The 27994-nt window shown below is 38.4% G+C and overlaps 1 protein-coding gene across 5 annotated transcripts in view; it reads left to right on the top strand.

Annotated features, from left to right (window-relative positions):
• The window catches only part of GRM1 (glutamate metabotropic receptor 1), a 184124-nt gene that overhangs the window by 15263 nt on the left and 140867 nt on the right, over positions 1-27994 (top strand). For all 5 annotated transcript variants that reach the window (XM_058019363.1, XM_058019365.1, XM_058019366.1 and 2 more), the window contains exon 3: positions 22534-22783. In XM_058019363.1, coding sequence (XP_057875346.1) covers positions 22534-22783 — 250 coding nt within the window. The remainder of the gene's footprint in view (positions 1-22533; positions 22784-27994) is intronic.

The raw sequence follows: 27994 nt of genomic DNA, 5'->3' as shown, positions 1-27994 counted from the left end.
GGATTATGGAGGATAAGAACAAACCACACACTCAGACAAGACAGTTTCTGGGGGTAGATGGCATCGCAACAGTGCCCAGTGCCTCACGGGATGAGGCCAGGTGTGCTTATCTCACGTTGGAGACAGATTTTCTACTGATAAAGCAGACATTTATAAGCCTTGTAAGGGACTCTGCAGTGGGTTAGTCTAGGGGGAAACCAAAGGGGTTAGAACCGTGCATATCAAGGGATTATAAAAATTGATGAGTGGGTTAAATGAAGACAGGCTGCAACCCACTGGAGAAAAAAGGCAGGATTTTGGATGTGCTGTTTTGAAATTACAGTAAAAGCTAGTTGCTGCTGTCTTAATCTAAAGTGGAGTACTGAAGTAAACTGATTAGGTTGGGTTTCTAATTTCTAATTATTTTCTAATTTTATGAATAGAAGATCAAGGTAATTAGGCAGCTGACTGAATGTTGAAACTTAATTGCATTTGCCCATGTAAAAGCTATGATTTATTTTTAAGTATTTTGTTTATTTTGCTTTAATTACTCATTTGCTATACTGGATTACACTATGGTAAATGTCACCTGGATTTTTTTCCTCTCTCTCTGTTCTAATGGATAATCTTAGAGTGATAATTGGTATGTGCTTAAATTCTCAAGCTTAGGCAGCTCTTTTATCATAATACATGCAGGACAATAACACACAAAGCAGAAAAAGAAAGAAATGACTTCTGTGTCTCTGCCACACAAAGATTTCTGATGTAAAAGGCTTTTTTGGTGTTGCCAGGCTTCTTCTGCTTCTACAAACCTAAACTCCCAAAGACGCTATGTTAAATTGTCTAGCCTCTAACAAATACTAATTTAAAATTTGGAACACACAATGCTTTGTGAAACAGAAATTAAAAAAAATATATAGATCATATTTAGAATAAGCCCTATCTGTGCTTCATTTCTTAGGAGGCAGGTTTCATTTTCTAACAGCAACATGCAGAAGGCCACTGGAAGTGACCATGAAAGGGCACTGGGCCGCCTCGTTTCAGGGGGAAATTTGTTGATGTGATAGGGTTTTTGTTGAATCATTTGCTTTTCCTAAATCAGCACCTTAGAAATAGGAAAATATCCTACAGGAATCTTCTAATTGTCTCTGCCTCTGACTCCAGGTCTCATCATCCCATCCCATAATAATCATAGCCAGCACCTTTCTGTATGTTGTCTCCTAGTCTTTCCGAGGATTCCCTCTCCCAGACTAGTATCTCAGAATCCATATTGATATTTAGAACAATCTCTAAAAAACTCAGTTGGCTTTTTATTGTTTTCAGAAGGTAGTGCCTTCTGGAAAAGAACACAAGTACTGCAAAATCACTCATCTTCAGTGCTGCTCTTTTCATGTTTTTAACATAATCCACCAGATTTTTGTGGCTTGGAAAACAAGGCATAAGCACCTCTGAACCACACAGAATGTATAATCATGCCCTCAATCAATAGCAAGTGCATTTTCTTTAGACTGAAAAAACTAAATGCCTGAGCTGAGCTGCAAGCTTAGTTTTCAGACAGGCAAAGAATTTGAAAAAAAGCTTTTTAGTCATTACAATTAGATCATCATTGGGTTTTTTCCCTCTAGATTATTTTAATATAAGAATAACTTTCAATTTGATTTCATTGATGTCCACTGAAGATTTGTCACTGATTTGTTTAGGAAGAAGTTTGGTTTTAATTATTATACAAAATAATACAATATTATATATTAATTATATGTAATATATAATATATAATATATAATATATAATATATAATATATAATATATAATATATAATATATAATATATTATATATTATATATTATATATTATATATTATATATTATAATTTCAAGGCAAATATACATGCATATAAGCAAACTATACATGTATATGAGGAAAGAGGTTTATAAAACACAGAACCTAAGGGGAAGCCTGTACATCTTACAAGCAGAAACACAATTGCTTCAGTTTGCCTTATTTTTGTGTAGGAAGATTTCAGGTATTCTAAGTGTTAATCTCTATAAAGAATTGCTCCATGGTAATGTAAATTTGAATTTCAGTCTCAGGGAAACTTTATGCTGCTACTAATGATCTTTGTGGTGACCAAGTCCATTGTTATTTAGAATAAAGGGAAAAGAGTTTTCTCTATACTGTAGTCAGGAGTACCAATAGGCAAAAGCATACATTTTAATAAAAAGAGGGATGGGGTAGAGCACACCTGCAGGCACAGATGCTTTACTCTTAACTTCTGCAACTTTGATTTCACTCAGAGTGTTTAAATTCTGTAGATACAAAGAAGTTGTGCTCACTGCCAATTAGGATAAGACCCAGTAGAAAAGAAGGATCTAAATATGTGTCACAGCTAAATGAAAAGAACACAACAAAACAAGAAATGTTTTCTCTTAGCCTAACACACCTTGAAATGGTGATTGGTTGCACCTTGGCTTTAGAGATAAGTGATTCATTCATGCATTTATTATGGAAAAGGACAACTGAAATTATTTCAGCATTAAGAAAATGTTTTATCCTGGGGCACTCTTAAGAGCCAAGAAAGGACACATGATAGGAGTTCTAATTATAATTAAGATCACACTGATCACACTAATTGAAGAGGTTATGGATCAACCTTTCCCTGAGAAGAGGAGAAGACCATTTTTTGAAGCATTACTGTCAAGTGTGACACTGCTGTATTTTGCAAGAACTATTTATGTGTTCGTTATTCCCTGTGGAGGCAATAAGGAGCCAGCAGCCAGCCACCCACACAGCTGCTCACTCACTCACTCCCCACTCTGTACGGAGGGGACAAGGAGAGACAATAGGTAGAACAACAGTGAATCCAATTAGGTGTAAATCCAAAACATGGCCCGTACAGACTTCTTTGAGGAAAGTTCACTCCATTGCAGCCAGATCCAGTAGAATGCAGGTCAAGAAACACCTTATTCAGTGATTAAGCCACTCTCCTATGTGAAAGATGTATTTTCTTACTCTCTTAGGTTGAAATTGAAGCTATGTTGCCCATTTCTCTGATAAGTGCTCTAAAAGCAGAACTGCTTGATTTGAACTTTCACGTCTGCAGAGGCCTCATTGAGTTTGTAACATCACACTGAAACTTTCACAACTAATACCTTAGAGACAATGGAATTAACATTTCAAACCCTAGCCATGCAAGGACTTAGAAGTGCAAAGTTATTTAATCTTGATTTACAGCCTGGAGCACTCTTATGGACAATTCCTAAGTTGCATGCTTTGTGCTTAAGTAGCCTGGATACCTGTGTGACCAACTGTACTTATGAGATATAGGAATGTATTACAGATAAATGGCATTTCATGCACTTTAGTTGGAAAGTTTTTCCATTTTTAAGATGTTCCCAAGGGTTGTAGAAGCTGTGGTGTTATGAGAACTTTAACTGTTTTGAAATAGAAGATATATTTTAGGAATATAGAGTATAGACAGAGGTCTAGCCCTTAATGCCACTTGAGCAGAAGTTTCACAAGACAAAATTCAACTTAAAAATCATACAACTCTCCAGACAATTTCTTGTAAGGCTGCCTTCCATTCTTGAAGGATGCCTTACATTGTATAATTGTATGTGTGCACTTAACTAATTTTGAAATCCAGCCTGGTAAGTTCCTTAATACCAATGGTTTTCTTGAAATGTTGTTCTAGAATATAATTCCTTCTACAATTAAAACCCACTGAATGCTTTACTTTTGCAAGTTGCTTTGGAGTTTGTTTGTTTGTTCATTTGTTTTTGATCTGAGAGGAGACTCTGTATAGCTCACTCAAAGTCACATCTTTCTGTCTTTCATGATCTTGATGGCTACTCTTTGAGATTTCACCATTTTTCCATTATCTTGAAATGCTGGATATAAGTGCAGAAGCAGTCACAATACTGTGAGTTAGAGGTAAGGTAGTATAATCTCTGTTACCACAGTACCACACTTATTTGCATAACTAAACCCCAATTCTATTTTTTTTAGCCACAGCATTACCTTCAGGGATTATCTGTTATAATTACTATGGCAGTAATTGCATCCCATGATGGACTCCAATATCCCTTAAGTGCAGAGTTCTTAGTTCTTGAAAGCTTAAATTTATGTGTGTATTTAACTGCATATTTCTTTGTCTATGTCCAGTTTCCTCACTAACCTAGATCAGACTGCATTGGTGACTTGTCTCCCAATCTTGCTGTCATTTGCAAATATTATTGGTAATGCTTTTGTATTTTTTGTTTTTCCAGGTCACTGCTTAATGTTAGCTTGTAAAATCTAAGGACAGATCCTTATGGGACACAATAAAGAGACACCCAATCAATTAGTGTTCCTTTACTGCAAGTGTATGTTGAAACTTACCAGCCAGACTTTAATCTATTTTATGTCTGCAGTACATTTCTTATCATTCCAGCTTCATAGCCAAAATGTCATGCAAAATGAATATAGATGTCCTGTGGAAATTAAATAACATTGCATTGACTATATTACTCTTGATAACCAAGATTATAAATTCAATTATAAGAGATGATTTGGATAACTGAATTGGAAACACCTAGTTTCCACATAAACAAAATGATTGGCAACCTTTACATTGCCCCATTCCCTTAATTTCTTTGTACACAAATTCCATGTCAGCTGACAGAGTAACCTATTATTTTTTCCAAAATGGATGTCAGCCTGACAGACCTGTAATTACTCAGGTTAACTCATGTATCCTTTTAAATATTGCACAACACTGCCTTTATTGCAGACCTCTGGCACTTCACAACTTTCAACAGCTATCAAAAATAGCTTCTAGTAGTTTAGAGGCTCATCAGCAACTTCTGTCAGAAGTTATCTGAACACATCCTTTTAAAATGCCTGACCTTTTGGAGCTGCCACTTGATTTCCTTCTGAGTTGGGAAGGGACATTACCATTCATCATCACCATCAACACCGTCACCATCTTCTGGTATGTATACATTATCTGTCTCTTTCACAAAATATGTAAAATAAAAACTTATTAAAAGATTCTTTCTGTTCTGGAGAACCCCTTCTAGCACTGACCCATCATCATCGTCTCTTTTTTCTTTCTTTTCCAAAGTTTCTGGCTTCTAAAGCTTCTCTCTTACCTTTTGGACTGCAATATCACCAGTTAAATGGCATAATTTCATTTTTTTTCTGTAAGCAGGAGGCCAATTCAGAGCTAAGCAAAGAAAGTGGCTGGGAGGGATTACTGGGAGAGCCAAAGGAAAGCCCAACTTTGCTGCCCAGGTTTAGGATCCACATTTTAGGATCTGCCAAGAGCAACCAACCCGCCACCCCAAAGCTTTCACCTGTCCCTAAATCCCAGGGCCTCTCCTGCCATCTGCTAATGCTTTTGACTAGCTTTGAGTCAGCCCCAGTTACAGAGCTCCCTGTGTAGCAGATGGCTGGTGGTGCTGTGTGCTCAGAAGATGGAAAATCTCTAATGGTGTCACTCAGAAAGATTGCCCAGCCAACATTTGGTTCTTGAGTCATTGTTGTGCCTTTAGTTGTGCCTGCAGTTGGGTTTTGCATTGAAGGAGCAATGGTATTTTGTTTCTCAAGGATGGTAAGCACAGCAGTTTTCTCAGGGGAAGTGTCTATTCCAAGTGTTGTGTTCTGACATAGCTCTATGAGAAAAGAAAGAAAAATGCTCATTTGTAGTTAAAAAAAACCACTTCACAGCATCCCATTGGTAAGAGACAAACTCAACTTGTCTGTCTCTTGCTCTGTATACACACATGAATATACAGAAGTGCTTCAGATGTTTCTCATTGACATTGTGTTTTATGTTCTTCAACCTCTGTTAATATGAATGCCCACTCAGAAAAAAACATTGCTTAGGGAGGTGGGAGGGAGGAGAAAAAGGCCCTATGAATCCACGCAAATTAAGTTGTCAAGGAAAAAATAGTTTGCAGAAAATCTCAAGAAATTTTAAGAAAACCAGAAAGTTTTCTGCCTTTGCATTTTCTTCAGATTTGTTAAATTAAGATTGCAGACATCATGTCAGATGAGCAGCAGTGCCTGTAAGACTGCATTTATCAAGTGCTAACAAGAGGAAAATGAAGCAAAATGAAATGCCATTACAACCTTATTTTTTGTAAAAAGTGAAGTACTAAATTTTTCACTAATTCATTCAGACAGATGATATTCTGATAGAGCTGACATCTATAACAAAATGTGAATAAAGTGGATGCAATTCAGAAAGTGATGTTTCATCTTTTTTTCCTAGCACTATGATGTCAATGTAATAGATAATTCAGATTTGAATTTCTTTTTTTTAAAATCCATTTATCTTTGATCATCCATACCTTTTGTTATAGGCAGACACATACTTACAAAAATAGCAAAATCATTACCTTCTTAGATTGTAAGAAAAATGAAGCAATTAATCTGATTAATATTGCCAAGGAAAACTGTCCCATCTAACCTCTATTCCCAGGCAACATACGTGATAACACTTTAAAGTATGATGTTGTTAACAGCATTTTCTGTCTCAGGTTGGATTTTTTTAATTGGAAATGCAAACATTATTAAGCTGCTGATGAGACTTAACAGAAGATTGAGTGCTGTGGGCGGAACTCCTGACAAGTCACTTTCCTATAAAACTTCACTTACAGCTTTCCTTGGGTTGTAGGGTTGACAGCAAGGCTGGCAGTGAGTGTTCCAACAAGATATTGCAGAGGTTTTTCAGATGTCATTTTTACTCTTGATTGTTTGCTGGTTATTGAGATAAACTCTAATCTTTGGCTGAGGAGTGCCAAGTGAAAATCATCACACCAGGGTTTTAGTCCAGATAAAAGCTCTGCCATTCCTGAGCTTTTCTTTAGATGTTACAATGAGGCTTCTCTAATGCTCACTGAGTGGAAGTGGTTACAAGGACAGCATCAGCCACAACTATTTTAGGAAGCAGTACAGGGCACAAAGCTGCCAGACCACTGCACTTCTCCCTGGCCAGGTGTACTTGGAGTGTGCTAACAAACTTGGTCCCAGACCCACTGAGAACTGAGCTGCTACTCAGTTGTCTTTCTGAGAGTATTTGCTTTACCCCCACAACTATCACATTCAGTTCCTTTGGCTGCTAACTGCTATGCAATAGATTATTTCAGAAGATTCCTGTATGTTAATTTGATAAATAAAGTTTGCCTAGTTTTACTTTTTTTTTTTTAATAATTGCAGTAAAATGTCAGGCAATGCATTAAAAGTGCTATCTTCAAATATCATCTTTAAATAAGAAGTTAAACTTACTCCTAGCTGAGTCTAGTGATTTACATTTTTTAAATCAGATCCTATTTTGTTTCCTCTCTAATCTTGTCATTTTATTTTAGCATATCTTATTAGTTTTGATATGTCTACATTGTTAGCTAAGGAAGATGGAATAAGACAGTTTGGAAATACTGTAATTCTATACTGTAAGAACTCTCAGAGGCATTGTATAAGCCCGAAACCCTCATTTTTTTCAGCTGTCATTTGCTTGAGCCTCTGTTTTTGAAAAAAAAAAAAATCAGTAGATATTCAGTCCAGATAAATTTAAACATCTTTTAAAGGGGCACCATGTAAATATTTGTTTTCAATTTAATAGCTTGAAATTCCACAGAAAGCACTAACCTAAGATTAGGGCAGACAAACTATTTAAGTAAAAATGGAAATCCTTGTGCAAAAAGCCAGTGGTCATCAGCCCTTATTATTGTTATAGAGTAAAGCCTTTTCACAAAATCACAGAATATTCAGAGTTGGAAGGCACACAAGGATTGTGTCCAGCTCTTAAGTGAATGGCCCATACAGGGGTGAGAAAAATGAACACATTTCATTTTTAGATATATCTTGATGAAGTGGAAGATATATCTTTCACTTCAGCTGACCTTTAGCAGACTTTAAAAGCTTTTTTTACAGGGCCATTTGTCTTTTCTGATTCTTGGGTAACCTTGCCTTGGCTCTTTCACTCATAAATAATATGTATTTGATGATTTTCCAAAGTTCAGTAACAATTTCTGGGGATTTCTTATACTGTTAGATTTTTCCACTCTGTACACTGAGGGTTCTTTTAATTAATCTCAAAAGATAATTGGTTTATCTCTTAGATTCCCAAAAGCCTATGAGAGGCTTTTGCCAACTATGCCTTTGTGCTTTTAAACATGGCCCTGCTATACTGCTGTATCTGCTGGAAATACTGTCCTCTTGATTCTGCACGGGTAACAGGCACCCAAGGAATAGATAGAGGAATGTTGGAACCAAGAGAGGCAAAAGTGAGAAGATGAGTGCTACTGATATTTTTTAAAATTTCCAAACTTACACACCCCTCATCCTTTGGCCTCCCCCTGCATCAAGTTGCAACAGCGTTTTTTAAATTGTCAGAAATATAAGTCCCAACTCCTTCTTCTGATTTTGCACTTATATATGCATGTGAACCCAGATTCAATAAGTTAAATATGCATCCTCAAAACAGTAGATTTTTTTGTCCTCACTCTGTCATTTAACATGCTTTCCAACAGCTTATAAATAGTCAGGTTATCAAAGCTGAAAATTGAGGTCTGCCTAATGCATGTCCTTCTCATAGTATGTTAATATGCATAGCCATATGCTTTTCTGATTATATTAAAACCTGGACAGATGTATAGGATAAGATTGTAGTTCATTTGGAAATACCATAGCAATGTGAGATATGTTTTTGAGGAAAAGCTAATCTTAGACACCAGATCTCATACACATAAAATATGAAACTCAATTGTTGTTACGTAGGAGGGAGGACTGTAGAAAAGTCTAACAAATGTACTTTAAGCTAATACAAATTCTGTCCATAATTTTGAAGTTTGCTGATGCCAATGATTTTGCAGGAAAGGGCTTGCTCATGGTTGTGCCAGTAATTCCTGTCGTCAGGCTGACATTTCAAGAGCAGCCTTCTGCATTTGTATTCACCCTCCCAGACAAATCAAAAGCACATTCACACCCTCCCCTCCACCTCGCACCTGGGAAGGGACTGCAGTGATAGTGGGGGAGAGGCCATTGTGTTACTCAAATAGTCAGCCCATACTGCCTTTGGGGGCATCTTTTGCTCTCCAAGTGGGAGAACAGCTTGGAATGAGTTGCAATGCATTGCTCATGGAATTGGTTCATGTTGCATACATGAAGGAGTTTCTTATCTTCTTATCTGGGCAACCTTCCTAGAGGGATTTTAACTGAATCCCTGAAGGAAGTAGGCTGAAATCTATGACAACAATTTGTGTATGGTTTTAGACTGACAGTCTTTTCTCTCTCCCTTCCCCACCGATGTTTTATCCGTGCAATCAGGAAGTCTTGAACTGAATCCTGACAATATCAAAGGAAATGAGCAGTGGCTAATTTCAGTATTACCTTCTGAGGCTCAAACAGTCTCAAAGGAGACAGAGAAAAATTTGCTTTCAGACCATATTTTAAACAAAAACACTGTTCAGTATTTTTGAATACATAGATGGTGAAAATATACCAGCATTTTGGAAACAGGGAAACACTACTGAAAAGGAAACTGCTTAATGCATTCTGCACCTTCTGAGGGAATCCCTGTACTGCAAGTGGCATCTACCCAGTCCTTGAGCATCTCTGCTCTCATATAGTACACACTCACAGATGCCCCGAAATTCCCTATTCCAAGCAGCTGGGAACAAACATGGATTTGTTTCTTTATGCAATTACATACAGAAACATCACTCTTTTAATCCAATTAATCATAGAGTCTAACAGGAGGGTGCTCTTCAGAATAGAGTAAGACAAACCTCATTTCATTAAAGGTGTCCAATAAGATCACAGTATCATTATCAGCTCCTCAAAGGACAAGTGCATGCAAACCGTGCAAACAAAAGATTCAATTGCATGGACAAAAAGGAAAATGTTTACAATTCATAAAAAGGACATACCAGTGCCATCCAAAGGACCATGTGACTTGTATATCTCTTAGTTAAATCTTAAGAAGGATCATTATTTTCTTTCCACAATAGCAGGAAAAGCATTAGTATTTTCCAGCTATTTTGATGAAATCTTGGTTCCATACTGACAGTCATCAAATCTAACAAATATTATGGAGGAAAGGAGATTATGTGAGACTTCTATATAAGACTAACAGATCTTATTTTAAGTTCCAGAAATGCTTTGTTGGGGAGAGAAAGACTTTGTGTGAAACCTCAGTGGTATACAGAATTTGCATTGGCCTTTACACTGCTGATTTTTTTCTCTAAGAAGACCTATTTTTCCTCTCCATCTATTTAACATTTTTATGAAACTTTTATGAGCTTGCTGTCATAAGGACCCTCTCTGTTCTTTTGGTTTTCTTTTCTTTTAACACTTGGCCAACCTAACACCTCTGCTTAACACCAATTTGTGTTACTGAAGGTTAATGGTAATTACTTTAATTGGAAGAGAAAGTGAACTTTATTTTTCTGAAAAAATAAAATAAAAGAAAGGAACAAAGAAAGAAATTATAAAGTGTCCAATGTAATAGAAACTGAAAAATTGTTTCATTTTTATCTCACATATTTTCCATCAGCACCAATTCACTCATTTATATCTGGATTAGATACAAGAAGCTGATGATATTTGGCCTGAAAACATTCTATACATCTGAAAGAATCAGTATCTTCTCACTCATGCTTGCTTACATCTTGTCACAAAACATCATGCTACTTCATACCAGAGGCACATTAGTGATGTCAGGTTATACAATGCCAAAATGGAACTTGTAGTGTCTTGTGCTTTTGGATCAGAGAGAGAGAGAAAGAAATAGGAAAAGCAGAAGGAAGGTGGGAGAGAGAATGAAAAAAGTGACAGAGAGAAGATTAAGTAGAAAGATATTCACCACCCTTGTGGATTCAGCAGTGTCCCATTTGTCCTTTTCTGGTTCTCTTGATGATGAGGTTCCCACAAAACATACAGTACATTCAGATATCCATGGGAACATGCCAAACACTTCCTTTGCACTGGGGAGTTTTACACTGTCTTCTGCAACACACTCTGAACCTGTGGAAGGCCTTAGGAATGGGTCTGGTGAGTGCTTCTGGGGTCTTTGATGGTTTATGACCCTTTTTAAAACAAGACACCTGCCTCTCATGTGAATGTCCCGTGTGAATGTGACATTCCCAGCAGCTGGAAGAGTTTTACAATTGAGCCAGTTTGCATGAGGGAAGACTCTGCAGGATCTGCTTCTTATCTGGCTTGTGGCATCTGGTGATGGGTGCTCAACCCCTCTGTATGGGAGGTTTTGCCATCATACACAAAAACTCTTCTCCCCCCGCCTTGGCTGGCAGGGAGAGTGCAAACCTGGCCTCACCAAATGAGTCCGTGGACTATGACCCGCCTGCCCCAAAGCCAGCCAGAGCTGATTTTCAGCACAGCTGCTGGGTCTGGCTTTCCTTGTGGACACATTCTTCTCCTTCAGCCTTGTTTACTTCTCCTCAGACCAGAGATAATTGAACAATAGTGCCACCTTTATTTTATCTCGAGTTCCTGTCAGGTAAGCTCACAGTCCAAATTCCCCAAATCCAGGAGGCATATTTTGGGTGGGATGATGATGACAGTGATGGTGAGAGGGTGGGCATTGATGGTAGCAGCCTTCTAATACTGTTTGCCCAAAGTCCTTTGGTGATCTCGTTAGTGATCTTGGATAGTGTTTAAGGCAATTATGATTTTTAAGTCTCTTATATATGCCCATGGTGCCCAGTCAGTGCTTTAGGGATGGATTTTCTGACACTTCTGGTGGTGTAAGTACATCTGTTGAACTGCTATATGCTTTGTTGTCAAAAAAAAAAAATTGTTGCTGTTGAGAAATATATGGAATATTTTAGTGTGCAGATCAGACCTACCAGACATGCTGCCATAAGATCAAGAGGCAGGTATGTCAATCATTTATTGATTCAGTCATGGCAGAAATATTGAACACCATGAGAATCACTCTTTGATGAATACCTTCATCAAAATTCCTGGCACACAGCGGGCTGTGCTGTTTCCCAATGCTGGAACAACCACATGGAATGGCTGAGGAGTCCCCCCATAATGTTTTTGCCATGAAGCTCACATCTGAACAGCTGCAGATGTATTTTTCCTGGCTCTGAGATGCGAGATCAGAGCCAGCCATGTCAATGCTGCCCTTTGGCACTGTCAAGGCCAAAAGCTTTGCTTCTTCACTGTCAGCGGGGTGCCAAAGCTGAGGCCAGCAGGCCACCCAAATCTGCATTTCACTCTGCCACCTCACAGCCTGCTTTGGCAGTGGCTGACACTGTTCCTGGAGAGCTTGTACTCAGCCAGCTGTGCAAGCATGGCTGCCTTGCCCTCAGTGGCTGCTGCTTTTGGATGTGCTCAGTGCAGGCACGGCCTCGGCCTCTCTCCTCCATGTCGCACCTGCCCCTGCTCCATCTGTGGGCCTGCCTCCCCTCGCTCTCCTTCTCCTTCTCATCCTGGCTTCCCCTCCCAATAACCAGGACCTGGTGGGGCAGAGGAGCTTGCCCTGCCATCAGCCTCCCTGGGAGCAAGGGTGGCTCAGCTGCCAGGCAGCCACAGCCCCATCCAGGGCCAGCATGGCGGCTCTGCTGGCTCTGCCATGTCCCAGGGCATGGCACCAGCGCCAGCTCCCCTTGGCCACCTTGCTGGTGCCCAGCTTCTCTGTGGGCTTTGGCCCTCAGAGGGACAATTTGGGAAAAGTCAAGGTGGTGGGAGCGAGCAGGGCTTGTCCAGCTTCCCTGGTACATGCAGGGCCTGCAGGCATTTTGTGGGCATTTGACTGAGGGCTGCTCCTTGCCCTCAGCGCATTTTACCAGGAACGTTTATTTGAGGACAGAGCAGCTGAAGCCATGATGGCGTGACATACCTGGGTTCAGGTTGTTTTGAGCTGAGAACAGAAGGGTCCTTGGACCTTCTGGATTGCAGTACAACTTGTGAGTACCTAGAAGCCATTCCTCAGGGTCTGTCTGTACGCCCTGGCTGTAGAGTAGACAAGACTTCAGAGTCTGCAATGTTTGGAAAAAAAACCAGTATTTTCACCTTTCTCCATGATTTGTCTTTTTTTTTCTATTTCTTAGCCCAGCAAAGGGTCCTTCTGTTTTCCCTCCATTGAGCAATTTTACAGGTCTGTGTAGCAGCACTGCCCTTATCTCCTCGAGGATGCTTTCAGAACTGCATCAGGAGTACTGCAAGGGCCTCCTGCCAATCCTGAGGCCTCCCCCATTAGGTCCTGGAGCACAGGAGGTGACCTGAGAGCATTCCTGAATATGGACATGGGTGGGGGTATAGGAGGATTCAACCTGGCCAAGGTGTCATCCCTGGGGTGCAGCCTTGCAGAGCTGCACAGGTGCAGTATCTCACTATCTCACATGTTCAGCTTATCACTTTCTCTTACTTGCATGTGGCCATTTTTTTCTACCTCTCAAGATGCCCTTCCAGAGTTCATTCTTTTATACTACCTCTGTGGGAGCTGTGTAAAGTAAACTACTAATTTGTTCTTTACTTGTGGTAATTCAGCTTTTACGTTAATTTCTTGAACTAGCTCTGCCTGTATTCCCAACATTAAATCACCTTTTCATATGCAGATACTGCGATAGCCTTTGGGAAAAGGTATTTCAAATGTTTCACCCTTCAGCAGCAGACATGACATTTAACATTGTGTAATTCAAACATTTATCTTGTGTCAATCCTTACAGTTATGAACTCAATTGGAAATGCTGGTATGATTATCTCTCCTCAACTTTATAACTGAGAGTACCTTTCAAACTCAGGATTTGAATTTGTTTTTTGTTTTGAATTTATTTCACTTAATGTTATGAAATTATATTCATTTTCATAGAAACATTTAATAGACTTGTACACCAAGGCAGTCATTTTTTTCTTAAACATATTTAATTTAAACCACAATTATTTCTAAAATAGCTTAATATCCTTCTGAATAATAAGTCTACAGTATTCAGAGATTTGATAAAGCATACATCAAAAAATTTATCTTCTGGTTTGTAAAACCTGCAGGATTCTATTCCAATTAGATAACACAGTTTCTCTTGTGATGGATAAGATAAGAATACGTATAGTTTTTTAGACAAAAGACTAAAATTTATCAGTTATATGTTATTCCAGATGTAATATAATTCACAGCTAGAGCTGTGACTCAAATGAACAGAATGTATCAGTGTCTAACAATTATGTGTAAGATAAAATTGCCTTAAAGGTCATGAACTTTTAGCTTTGGGGTTGTAGTTCAGTAGCTTTTTCGACTTCTTTTTCAATGATGAGTGTTAACAGCCAGTGAAGAATAAAATTTAATAGTTTGCTTGTCTCTCTTAAAAATTAATAAATATTCAATAGTTCTGCCACTGAAATCTCACTTCAGTGGGAGTAGGTCCAAACACTAACTTCTCTTTCCTAAGAAAATTAGTACAAAATACTCTTCAGAAAATAACCTCATTTCTAGCATCCTTTCCAGATACCTGCTGAAGTCATTGGTAGTGCAGGTTATTGGGAAGTGGTCATAGTATTGCTGACTCTTTATGGAGCATTTCATGATGCTTGAACTTCTAAGTGAGAGCCCATAAAAACATATAATTTGTGAGTATCTTGAGTCGCTAAAACAAAATAGCCATCTTTAACTCTCAAAATTTTAAGGAAAGGTCAGAAACTGATTGCTATGAGTCCTCAGGTTCAGAAAGCAGATAACCACTAGAAATATGATTTAAAATTTTCATTAATTCATGTTCAAACCTCCATATAGGGTACTTTTATGCATGATTTTTGATTGCTCAAGGTTTTAAAACTTGTGCTTGGTGTGCTAATCTAATTGCAAAACTGCCAAAGCATGAGCAGAACTGTGGATATACTTCTTTTCTTCTTCTTGAAATTTCTCCTCATATTAAAAAAAAAGGGAATATTGTTCTCCTTTTATTGCACTTTTGGGTGTCCTTGCTATAACTACTTCTGTAAATGATTTTACTAAGTGTAATATTCACAGCAAGCTTAAAACAAAAAGACATTATTATAGGGGTTGAAACTTTATTCTTACATTTACTTTCCCCAGACTCATCAAGAAACACACATGAAAAAGTGTGAGACTTTTTTCTACTGATTTCAACCAAGAGAACCAACCAACAGTTAATGCTAGGCATTACTAGATTAATTTTAATATTTTATGAAGAAAACTGGGAGCCTCTTGCTGATAAGTCATGAACAGAAAGATGAAGTTCAGCAAGCAAATTTGTTAAAAGTAGTGTGTGTCAGCGAGGTTTGGAGCTGAAATAGCTTCATTAGAATATAAACCTCTCAAACTCCTTGACAGATACCTTATAAATAATCACTGGGTGTATGCTTTGAAGACATTTAGGGAAAAACCGGCATGATACCACATTTTGGCATTTGTCTTATTAGGGAAGTGTCATTTAGCATTAGTAGTCTCATTACTTCAAGCTGACTTCACCTGTGGCTGTACTTCTGACAAGAATATCAAGTAGTTGTTCAAGATATTGCACCTGCTGCTTTCAGGATGAAGGCTGAAATATAACCACTTTACTGAGTGGCAGAATCGTACCTTTTTCTGTGTCTTCTTTACTGAGCTAACACATCACTGTGGTGAGCTATTGGCAAAAGTGTACTTTGTAATTAGTGACAAGAACTAACCTAGCATTTAATAAAATTATGTAAGTTTTCTTGTTTGAAATATAAGCTCATTTCTCTAATTAGGTTAGGCATAGTGTATTGTTTAATGGATGTAATAATCATCTAATTAATCATTTCAGCTTTTCTTTAAAAAAATCCCTTGTACTCAATTTTGGTTAGGAAAAACTAGGAAAAGAAAAAAAGACAGTCTGGCCTTAACAGCTCACTTTCTGCATTTCTAGAAGGGCCTGAAGAAAACAGGCTGTAAGCACAGATGGCTGAGATCTGTAGTGTACTAAAGATGACTCAGTTCATTCATTTAACATATCCTTCTGGCCTTTGTAGGGCTAGAGTGCAGTTGCTTGGAAAGAATCAAAAAAACTTTCCTAAGCTTAAATGAAGACAGAGTGCTTGCAGTATAGTTTCAGTTTCAAATAATGAGTTTTCTTCTCCTTAACTAAAAGATGGTAAGGCCTCCATCCAATACAATGTCCTTTTGACAGTGTCAAAGATAAACATCTAGGGAAATGTAAGGGAAACACTGACTTCCAGAGAGCCATGGGCTGGTCTGGAAGGCAAGATGATGGTGGTAAGGAGGACTTTGATACTGATGCATGGTAGCAGGCTAAAAGCAACTTTAGAACTGAGGAGATGGGCAGCTGGACCCAATCGAAGGGATAGGAGGCAGTAACAAATTCAGCTGGTCTTCAGGACAGGGGAAAACCTCTAGTGAGTAGCAGTGATGTTCAACCTGTATTAAACTATCCTTAGGGGCCAATGTTTGCAGGACTTCTTTCTCTCTTCAAATCCACTCTACCTAGAGAAACTGAAATAGCCACTTCAGCATTCTTTATAAAGCAGCTTTTGGGTTGTTCCTTCCTCTGTAAACCACTTAGAATGAAGGAAGTGGTAGTGGTTTTCCTTTTAAGCTTTGCAGTTTCACTAAGATTTTAGGTCAAGTGATGTTTGTAAATTTGATGTTTTCTCTGCTGTTTTGTCCTGACTGGTAACAGAAACAGAGCCCACATCCACAGAGTATTCTACTTTTTGTAAAATAGCCAGTACTTTAGGGTTTGCGAAGTACCCTCATGGGCTACTTTCTTTGAAATTGTCCCTTAAAGATACCTGAGGTGAAATTTACTGAGCAAAGGAAGCTTTCTCAATGTAACTTTCTATCTGAACTCTGAAAAGAAATGGTGTGGTAAAGGGCTTTAGGTAGCAAAGTCAACATTAGGTGTAGACAGTTCACTGAAAAAGAAAAAACAAATCCTACTTGGAATAACTTATAACTGGTAAAATGTAGCCCCCCCTGACATCAGTGGGATAGCCTTGAAAAAGATATTCTGGGGAAACATGGAAGTGTTGGATCCTTGCCCTTTTCCCAGTGACAAAGTCCGGCAGAGGCTGCATAGTGTCAGTTTGATGGCCCAGGAAGCTGTGTGCCAGCAAGGCTGCTTTCTATGAACACAGCATTTATGCTTGGGATAGACCACAATAACACACACTGGCAGATCCATTTCTACAACTTTTTTGGAGTATTTTTTTCAGTCAGGTACCTTCAGGGAATAAACATGGACTTTTATTTGTAACTCTCCCAATCAAAGGTGTGGACAAATTGATGTGAGCGGTTGAATTATTACAGCTTAGAAAGTGACTGCTTGTCATTTCAGATTCTGAAAGTTAGATGATTCTGTATGTGCTCCCAACTTGTTACTAACATACTAGCTTAAATCTGATGGCTGAAATTTTTTAGTTTGTAATCAACTAACAGTATACCCATGATTATTTAATATGGTACTTGTAACAAATCCATTAAAAGTAGAGAATTCAATTCTCTCTTGTTTCCTGACCTTACTCAAAGATCCTCCTGTGGCACAGGGAGGCATACCATATTACAGGAGTGAAAACTTATGCTCTTTCTGCCTATTTTTCTTTTCTGTTCAGTGGTCCCAAACTTTCCTGTCTTTTCAGATTAGTATTTGACTACTGTATAGTTACTGTCTTACTAGTTTTTACAAATTACTCTTACTAGTTTTTACAAATTACTTACTGCAGTATGTCAGAGACTAACTTGACAATCAGATCACATCCTTGCTTTGCTCTTCCCAAGTAAAATTTGCCTTTGCAGCAGTGAAGATTTTAAAAAGTTATTACTTGCTGGTATGTTACACAGTCCTCTTGCTCTTATTTTCTCTGCCAAAAAGTAGTTAATTAGTCGAGTAAAAGAGATGTCTTGCAGTGAATCAATACTGAAAAATGAAACAGACTTCATACCTCCAGCAAGGTGTTTACAAGCTTGGGAGAGGTGAAAAAAATCAGATCATAACATTAAGAGAGGAAAGAAGAAGACAAAAAATAGTTTCTCACTTGTTAATTTGAAAAGGGGAACTTTCTTGCAATATGACTTTCCTCTGTAGCACCCTACATCCAAACTGGAGTTTGTGGTTTTCTTATTTGGTGCATTACCTTTGTTGTGTGCTTGCAGGGTATAGGGGAGTTTTTGTACATTGACTTTTGATCCAGGTTGTGGTTTGGCGTCATCTTATTGCAAAAGTCCCTTACCTTCTTGGTGATTTCTCATGGTCATCTCCTCACAGCACTGACTCTTTCTTCCTCACAACCAGCAAACTCCACTCACCCTTCCCCTCACCCAGCTAACCCACTCTTTTGTAGCACTCATCTTGTCATCGGACTCAGCTGTGGCCTGTTAAGGGCAGGCCTGTTCCTAATCTTTGGTGATTAGTACAGCTGCAACTTCTCAGGTGTGAGCCTACCTTCTGCACTATCTTTATTTTCTTACATTCTATCCCTCCACAGTGGTTGTCATGGTTTAGAGGAAAAAATGCAGCAAATAAGTCCCTAGTGGTGAACAGCAGGTGACCTCACCTGAAGAGATTACTCATGGCTGAGGTGGGTGAAGTAACTTTTGCTGCCGTTCTTTTGTCATTTTAAGTGCATTGGAGCATTCTTCCAGGCAGAGTTCTCTGCTGAGGGTTTTGTCAGTTTTGTAGGTGTCTCTCTAAATGGGTCTTAAAAATGTAGTTGGTCTTTTCTAATGACACTTAAAGCAGAGCAAGAAAGAACAGTCTCAGTCTTTCTCTTCAGCATTATGGTCTTGAAGATTTTCTTTTAAATGGTGATTAGCCTATATTTCAAGGAAATGTTCAGTTCAAATATGAATGATTCATATTTCCTTATGTTATTGTCCAAATAAATCAATGGCTGATTTAATTCAAATATAGAGATTAAGTGGGACACATTTTTTTTGTTTTCAAGCCCCCTGAAAACACAGCACACTGTTCTATGGCTTGGGAAGACCCACACAGACATTCTATGCATCCCTTAAGAAAACAGTCTCCAGGATTCTCATAAACACTTCACTGCTGAGCTGTTTCTGCTTCATTTCATAAATGAAAAACAAATAGTTCTCTTGGTAAAGAGAATGGGGACAAATTTGCCAAACAGCTGTAATAAAGAAAAAGAACATAAACCTTTTAGATGGAGCTCATGGGTTCTACTCCCCACACTACTGAAGTGTTAATACAACCAAAGAGTGCTAGTTTCAGTATAGCTGTGGCAAAAATGTAATACTGGCTCACAGGAGCAATTTATGAGGCTGAATTTTTTGTTAGTTTCTTCTTTTGTATGTCTTCTGTGGATCAAGATAACATCTCTGATTTTTACTACAGCATCCTAATGTTTTTATTAAGATATTTAAGGCATGTAATGTAATAAGTGAGAATAATTACCACTATATGTAACTCTCAGCAATATCTTTAGATATGTGGATCCATCTCAGAAATGGCCTTATCTTGAATTTCCTCAGTGGTGAAGCAAAGCTTCCTTTGGCAACGAAAGGAAAGTGTTATAAAAATCCTCTTGGTAAAATTGCAGTCATATCAGGTTTAGAATTTACCTTTATACTGCTGTACAGACTCTGAATGAAGCATTTAGGGAAAATGTGTGTTTTTTTTGATTAGGGTACAAGTTGAACAGACCTTAAAAAAGGTTAAAAAACAGCAAAGGCTGTTTGAGCCCCAATTGTAGGGCTCAAAGTATGTTACTGTCTCACCTAGTTTTGGGTAGAGGTCAGAAAGAAAATCACAATAATAATTATTTTGCCTTTCACAGCTGATCCTGGTAGCAAAAGGTAGTTTCAGATAAGATTAGATCTTTTATTCAATGGCTCTTTCAAAGGAAGAAAGTTCTTAGCCTGGGGCCCTGATGTAACTCTTCACTGACTACAATCATGAAGAGATTTCTTTCATTGCAGGTTTTCCCTCTCAGGTGTCTGAGTGTGGATTGAAATGGATGTACCCACCAAGCTGGTACAGATGGCTCTGTTTTTGGCTATTGCACAGAATTAGCTGGTGCTTTCTATTCCATATATGCCCTTACATTGTCCATACCTCGGTAGCTGAGTGCATTGAACAATCTACATAGCTTATGTCACACGTTCTTTTTCTCTCTGATCTTTTTCCCTGGAGGGGAAAGATGTGCAGCATGTTGTCTTGCTCTGGGAGCATGGCAAAGAGATTTTAAGATAACCTGCAGGGTCACCAAGTCTCATCTCTGGCTGTTGCAGAAACCTGCTTTACATAATGCTCTTGTGGGTTGAGCAAGCTCCACTCAAACATCAGACTTCTTTGTGCTGCTACTGGACAGCTGTTATGCTACTTTCATATAAGGATTGGATATCTTTCCTTTAGAGCTGCAGGTTTTTTGCCTTGTTTTTTGCCTATTTCATCTTGTGTTCATGTTGTTCTTGATCTTAATTAGCTTTTTCCCTTCTGGACTCTCTGTCACACTTACTGAATTTATAGACACCAATCTTTCTCTTAGCATATGTTTTGGTAGGCTGTTTTACTGTTAGTATGGGTTTGACTATGTTTGAGATAATTGTGATTTCATCAAAATTAAAGTTGAGAAAAATCAATCCAAATGGATTTAATTTTTCATTTCTTGCAACAATTAACTTGAACTACAGCAAAATTAGTGCTTTACTGATGTATGACACAACCCTTCTTTTAAAGTTTGGGTAAGAAACCTGCTATATATATATTTTTTTTTTAATATGCACTGCCTAAACATCTAATAGCTTTATTCAGTTTAGTCTCCTGTCCCTCCTTAGATAGGACTTTAAGACTAACCTTACTGGTTTCAAAGGAGTCTCTATTGAACAAATTTCCCACATGAAATTGGGAAATATATCCTGCTGAAACATAAAGTTCTTGCTAATGACAAGTCAGGGGTGAGGTTGTCCTGCCTCAGTCTGGAACTTGAGGCAAGTCATCAAAGCAGCACGGCTCAAACTGTACTGCCTTGGAGTAAGTCCCTTGGTGAGAGCAGGTCCTGGCCTATAAATACGTGGAAATGGATCCATCTGGGTTGTTCTCAGCGTATGACAAGGCCACAGGGTTTACCCAAGTACAGGGTTGTGGGATTGGGCTGTTTGGTGTTGAGTTCCCACCAGACACAGATCTTCCTCTCCTCCCCACACCCATGTAGGACTGCTGCTCAGGAGTACCTCTGGCTCACAGAAAAAAAAGCAGAATTGACCTGATTGCTGAGTATGATGTTGAGTCACAGGCTAGAAAAGAGGCCATTCTGCTGTGCTTGAAATTTATGAGAAACTAGGGCAGCTCAGTGCAAAGGGCCGGGGAACTTCAGTTTTGTGTTTGACACTAGACCTGTCAGGTTTGTCTGCAACTTAGTATGACAATGATGTCATAGTGTGTCTGCATAGTGTTGATCTGTGGAAAATGATCCATGTTTTTGGAAAAATGCATACATTTCTACTGGGCTTATACAGAACTGTCTCCTGCTGCATTTTCCTTCTGATGGCTGCACTTTTGAGGAGTTTAAATTTTTTTTTTCTTTTTAAGAAATTTAGCCTTATTCAGAAGTCCCCCTCTTTGCAATTTGCTGTTTCAAACAGTTGCTGGAAACAGGGAAGTGGGACCTCCTCAATCACCCCTTGCTTGAAAAGATCAGGATCTAGAAGTGATCAGTATATCTGATTTTACTTCCTCATTAGATGAAAGAAACATTATGGATTTGGATAACATCAAATTAATTATTCTCTTTTTGAACCATTTCTTGTTACTGTTAATAGATATGGGGTTTTTTTAATCCATCTGTTCCTCTTACGTGATGGGTGTTCATCATAAGTCCTGTGCTCATGTCAGGCATAAAATGTTCAAAGAAAACTTGGGGTTTCACCTGTTTCCATAGCAGAAGGCCCTCTGAGTTTTGTAAAACTGTTGTTTTGGCTTGCTGAATGTATAAACAGATGTGATTTTGAGAATCAGGTTTTATACTTAGTTTGGACCATACAGTTTAAGTATTTCTGCCTTAGAAAAGGTTATTTCTGAAGTTCTTTCAGTTAGAAAGTTCTCCTATTCTAAGAGACACATCATCAAGCCTAAATTTTAGCTGTCATAAACATTGCTTGGTCAAATTGGACTTTGAAAATGTTACCAGATCAGCATGTTTTAAATGTGCATCCATCATTCATGTTCACTTTTGTGAACATGGACTGCATGTTACTCAGACAGCTTAGAATTAAATCCTTTTTTCCTTTTCCTGTCACTGTTTTGCTAAATTAGCTTGGCTGTGGGTTATGCCATAGAAATGTCAATAAAACTTCACTCTTAGTGTCCGTTCTGTCCCTTTTTCTACCTATCCATTCCTTATTTAACATCCCCTTTACTCTCTGTTGTAAGTCAACGTAAGTAGCCCCTCCCAGAACTGCAGTCTCCAGTTCTGTTAAGACCTACAGATACATGGATATCCTGTTGTTCCACTGAAATCTGAGGATGTTCACTTTGATGGATCTCTTTTGCTCCTCCTTCTACTAATGCTGCTTGATTTTGGAAGGGGAAACTATCACTTTCCCATCACAATTCAATAGTTTGTTGTTTTTTTTTTTTTTAATAGGAAATTATGGGGAAAGTGGAATGGAAGCCTTCAAAGAGTTGGCTGCCCAAGAGGGTCTCTGCATTGCTCACTCTGACAAGATCTACAGCAACGCCGGCGAGAAGAGCTTTGACCGCCTGCTGCGCAAGCTGCGGGAGAGGCTGCCCAAGGCCAGAGTGGTGGTGTGCTTCTGCGAGGGAATGACTGTCAGGGGCATCCTCATCGCCATGCGCCGCCTGGGGGTGCTCGGCGAGTTCCTGCTCATTGGAAGGTAAGGCTCTGAGCGTGCTTTCTCTGCCTGTCCTCTCCCTCCTGGCCTGTAGGCAGGCCTTTGATTTCAGAACTGTGCAGCTTAGGCTACCGGTGATTTCCATATTTAATTGTCTACGGCATGAAAAGTGGCAAGGTGGTGGAGCAGATTCTCAGGAAGGAGATATGATGATGTGTGCCAGCTTGATTAGTGGTGATAGCTTTTGCTGAACTAAATATTAATAACTTTTTTATATGGACATATGACATTATTGGTTTTGTGCTTTTGCACACTCTAGACGAATGTTTCATGGACATATTTTTAGAGCTGAAGTAGGGAGTGAAGAGTTCTGATTTCAGTATATGATCTGTGGCAAGTGACAAAATTTTATGTGTTTGAGTCATGATGACCCCTCATAATTTGAAACTCCAATTACCAAGTTTTTTTGACTACTGGAACTTTTTTTCCAGTCTCATGATTATAACCTTGCATTCTCAGTTGTACACTTTGCTGTGATCTTTGCTATTGAAAGCTGGGGCACTGATATTATGCAGACTGTTTTTTTTTTCAAAATGTCAGAATTGCTGATGGCTAAATGAGTATGTACGTGTGTTTTTATATCACCAGAGTAACAGTGCAGGTGCATATTGGGCAGAAAAAGGCAGTTTTTATCAAAATGAGAATGGCTGCTTTGCTCTACTAGAGTTTATCTTTGTAGGTAATCACTGAAATATAGTACATTTAGTTCTATCGTGCATTTTATCCACAATTTCATTTTTTGTGGTATTTCTTATTTTGAGGCTTCTTTGACTTTCACCTTGATTTCTGCAATGTCTTTGTCCACTTTTCTGTCTTGATGAACATTGCTCAAATGATGAGGATGGATATTTTCTGTCTTCCATGTTGGATTGATAATGTCTGCTTTAATCCTTTTGTTTACTCTCTGTTTCTTTATTTGTAATTTTAACATTCCTTGAAGGAATGTTTAAATTAATTATTTCAAGGCCTTTGTCAGTTGTTTCCATGCCTACTTAGCTTCTGCTGTCTTTTAATCCTGACTTCTATTTGTCCCATTCTTTGCCTAAAGTCTTTGTGTCTGCGTTTGTGACTGAGATCCTCTCCTTTTGGTCTCTGCTGTGGTATTGTCTTCCCCTGACTGTATTGCTCCTCAAAACCCACAGTTATCATTCTACAAGTCAGATACTTACTCTGGCCTAAGGAATAGACTGAAAGCATTAAGTCAATCTCATCAACTTTTTGTTGCAGTCCTTGTTTGCTATCTTTTTGAAGCTGAGGTTCTAGAGTATCTCCAGAAGGTTGTGAAGATAAGATGTAGCACATTTGGACAACTGTCAGCAGTAAAATAAAACAAAGAGGAAGACTGTATTGAAAATGGTATGTTCCAGATTGTGCACATGCAAGTGCACATTTAGTTCAAGTGCATAATTTAGTTTGCAGCAGTTGAAATGAATCATGGAAGGCTTTGGAAGTGACATGTTTTATGTACAGGTTTTCAGTGACTAGAAGAAACTGAATATAATAAAATTAGTCTCAGTGACAGCATCCCTGGTCTTTTAGTAAACACCCTGAAGTTTTGGGCAGTGCTGTGCTTTCTTCGTGTGTCTCATTGTTCACTGATTTTGTTGCTCCCTCTTGATGCTGATCATACTGAGAACCAAATAAATTAGACCTCATACATTAAGCCGCAAACCTTGGGTTCCTATTAAACCACTCAATCCCCTACTCCTTGGATATGTGGAATATTTAAGCTTTAAATTTTGGCTCTGAGCCCTTACCAAACATAACACTGGTCCATAAATTTCAGTTGTTTTTCTTAGAATTTGTTCAACAATGTAGTTCTGAGCTTTTTGTCAGAAATGCCCACCTATTAAATGGAATAATGGAATTTCTTTGGAAATCACTATGTATTTTTCAGGTAATGTTTCATATACCCTTCCTTTATGCTGGCAGTTGAGTATGGGAGACTCCTTTTTAGGGCTGAATGGGTTCTGTCAGTTGTAAAACAGGCTGGTTATTGCTTTGCATAGTCTAGATTGTGCACGACAGCTGGTTGAAATAAAAAGTATTATAGGGCTTGCACATGTTCTTATGTGCTTGCAGAACTAAAAGAAAAGAAATTTTCTTTGAATTGTCTTAATTAAGTGATTTTAAAAAATGGCAAATTAGCAAACTTGTGAATAAGTAAGTTGCAGTGGAACTGCAGTGCTATGAATTTGGTCATCTATATACAAACAGGAACCAAGGCACACATTAATGTTACTTTGATGTGCTATTCAGTCTTTTTTATTCAAGTACCCAGCTAAGCAAAAAAACTAAGAGCCTTTTAAGAACATTCTTTTAATTGAAGGAAGTGAGAGTGAATGAGAAATCAAGATTTTTTTTTCAATAATAAGCTAAACAAAGCCTTTAGTTTACCCACAGGTTTATTATCAGCCACATTTTATCAACCCCGCACTCTGCTCTGACTCACTGTAAAGAGGGAGCCTTTGCAAAGGAACACCTGGCTAAATAGTTCTCTTCCTGCTACATCTTCAATACTGCTATTTGTCAAAGTAGACAGGAACAGCTTAGCTTAACTAAATTCATGCTATCAGAAAGAGATCTGGGAAATAAAATTGACTTCTGTTTAATCCTAAGTTCAGTCTCCTTTACTACTGGAAGTGGGAGTCTGTTATTTTAGTGAGAAGGGAATTCCTCTCTCTGAATCTGGAGGGAGCTGGAATTAAAACAGTACAATAGATGAGGTTACAATCCTGCTTGAGGCAGAATGGCAGATAGTCTGAAATTGATAGTGTTGAAATGTAGCAGAGAATGAGTAAGAAAATGTATTAAACTATGAAATGATTATGATAAATTTTGGAAGAGACTGATAATGAAAGGGAAAGAAGGCAAAACTTGGTCATGGCTTTTTGTATAAAAAGAAATAATAGAATAGAATTGGAGTAAGCAAAGGCAAAAATTATGCAAAAAATTTAACTGTACTCTTATGGGAGTTCAGGTGATAGCTCTTTTAGCAGAAATTAGTTTTGATGTGAAGAGATTATGTAGGAAGATGCTCAACCTCAGGTGTCTAATCATGTTTATGCAGGCCACTGGGTTTTATATTACTTAATAAGCATCAATTAGATTTTGTGAGAATTTTGCAAGATTGATGAATGTCCTATATATCCCTTGAGATTATGCATCAAGAAAAGGTGTGTAACTGACTTTTCAGAATCCATATGGGTAATGCAAAGCAGATGATAAACAAACGAAATAACCAGTTTTAAGAGGTACTCTGAGCTCATTGGAGAAGAGAAATTTTTAGATGAATAGTTGGAAATTAAAATGCTCTTTCACAATTTGTTCTCAGACTCCTACACTCAATGGTCTGTGTAAAAGTACAAAGAACTTTACAAAGGAAGGGTTATATTAATGCACATGCTAGTTTTCAGTACAGTCCTTTGTAGAAGGTACTTCTTTACTTCTGTAGGCTTTCTGATGCTTTACAGTCTCCAATAATGCTGCTGTATGGGCTGTTGTAGAACTATAAATTTTAAGTGTCAGTAGAGCAATCTCTCAAAGTTTGAATGCTTAGCAATGAAGTCTGGTTGGATTCTCTGTCTACCGATTTTGAAGAGCAAGCCTGTTCTTTCTTGGTATCTCATAAAAATCATTTAACATAGGATGATGGAGCTTTCAGAGTACCTACTGTGGTGAATTTTCTTCTGACTGCTCCCCCTTCAAAAGCCACTATAAATAATGGTTATGGCATTTAAATTCATACTTTCTAAAATATTGACAAAGCATTATCACTGTAAACTCTTTGGTCCTATTATCTGATATTTCTGGATAAGTGGAACTTGATTGCATCCAAGTGCAAGAGTAAACAATTTGTTGGTGAGTTGACAGAGAAATGTGACCTGATGTGGTCAATCCCTGGGCAGCAGGGTGTGTGGGAGGATTTTGGCAGATGCCTAGGGCAGTTATCACCTTCCAAGGCCTGGGATTTTATGGGAGAACACACATGTAGTCCCACTGAACTGGTACAGCATTTGACAGGGGAATGCTTTGCCTACCCCAGTCAGACCCCTCAGTTCCTTAGCACTGAGACTAGTGAGCCTTTTTCAGCTCCATCACAGCAGAGGAAGGAGAGCCTCTGCACTTGAGGACACCATGGCTAAGGCAGACACCCAAACCCTATGCAGAATAATCACCCCAGCTGTCAAAAAGTGGTAGCAGAAGCTGACAGATCCATAACATCATTTAGTGAGGGAGGAGGAAGAATCTGGTCGGGAAGCTGGGCTTTCTGCAAGGTAGCAGGAGAAGGAAGTGACCAAAGTTTCTCTCTGTTTGAATATATTTAATTGGCAAAAAAATATTTTAATTTGCCCCAAGCTAAGTTTTCTGCCTGTGATGGTAATTTTCTGTATTTTAACTTGTGAGATTTTTTTCTCTCTGTTTTCTACCTTTGTTCTGTTCAGTAGGGTAGCTGGCAAGTGGCTGGGTGAGCATTTGGCTGCTGACCAAGGTTACAGATGACACAGCTTGCAGTGCCAAAAGCATGATGTTATGTATTTGTCCTTCATTCAGCTCTGACATCACAAATAACATAAGAGTATCACAAATACTACCTCACATAGGTGGCTTAGAAGACTGCCTGCCTCTTGCTCCCTCATGAGTCCCTGGCTCATGCATTCCTTATCAAATGACTGAGAATGTTCAACTGCTGATGGAATATTCTTCATAAGGGAGATGACCATCAGAGGATATGATGGATAAGGACTGTTAAATTTGACTAGCTGAAAGAAAGATGCTGGACTCTGCTGTCCAATGCACCATGTCTTCATCACTTGGGCTGCCCCATATTTATGAAAAATCAATGACAAATGTCCACATTTTCCTAAAGCAGCTGAAATGTTTTGCAGGGCCAATATGTTTAATTCCAGTAAGAATAAACATTGCTATTTTTAGGTATTTATAAGATTACAAAGAAATCAGTAAGAACCAACAATATATTGTCAATGGGGGAAAACCCTGCCTTGTGCTAGCACAGATTATCTAGGATAGCTTTGGGCCTTATAAAACTAATAAAAATAGTAGATATGGTACAATGTTGCTCATTATACTGTTTTATGCCAACTTGTTATGAATGAGAATGTGTTAAGAAAACTGCTAGTAATTTAGCACTGCCAAATATATATGATTGAACCCAAACCATTCATATTCCAT

This window comes from Melospiza georgiana, chromosome 3 (genome assembly GCF_028018845.1).
Source record: "Melospiza georgiana isolate bMelGeo1 chromosome 3, bMelGeo1.pri, whole genome shotgun sequence".
NCBI lineage: Eukaryota > Metazoa > Chordata > Aves > Passeriformes > Passerellidae > Melospiza > Melospiza georgiana.
Note: the sequence above shows the minus strand (reverse complement) of the source record. Positions and strands in the feature narration are given on the sequence as shown.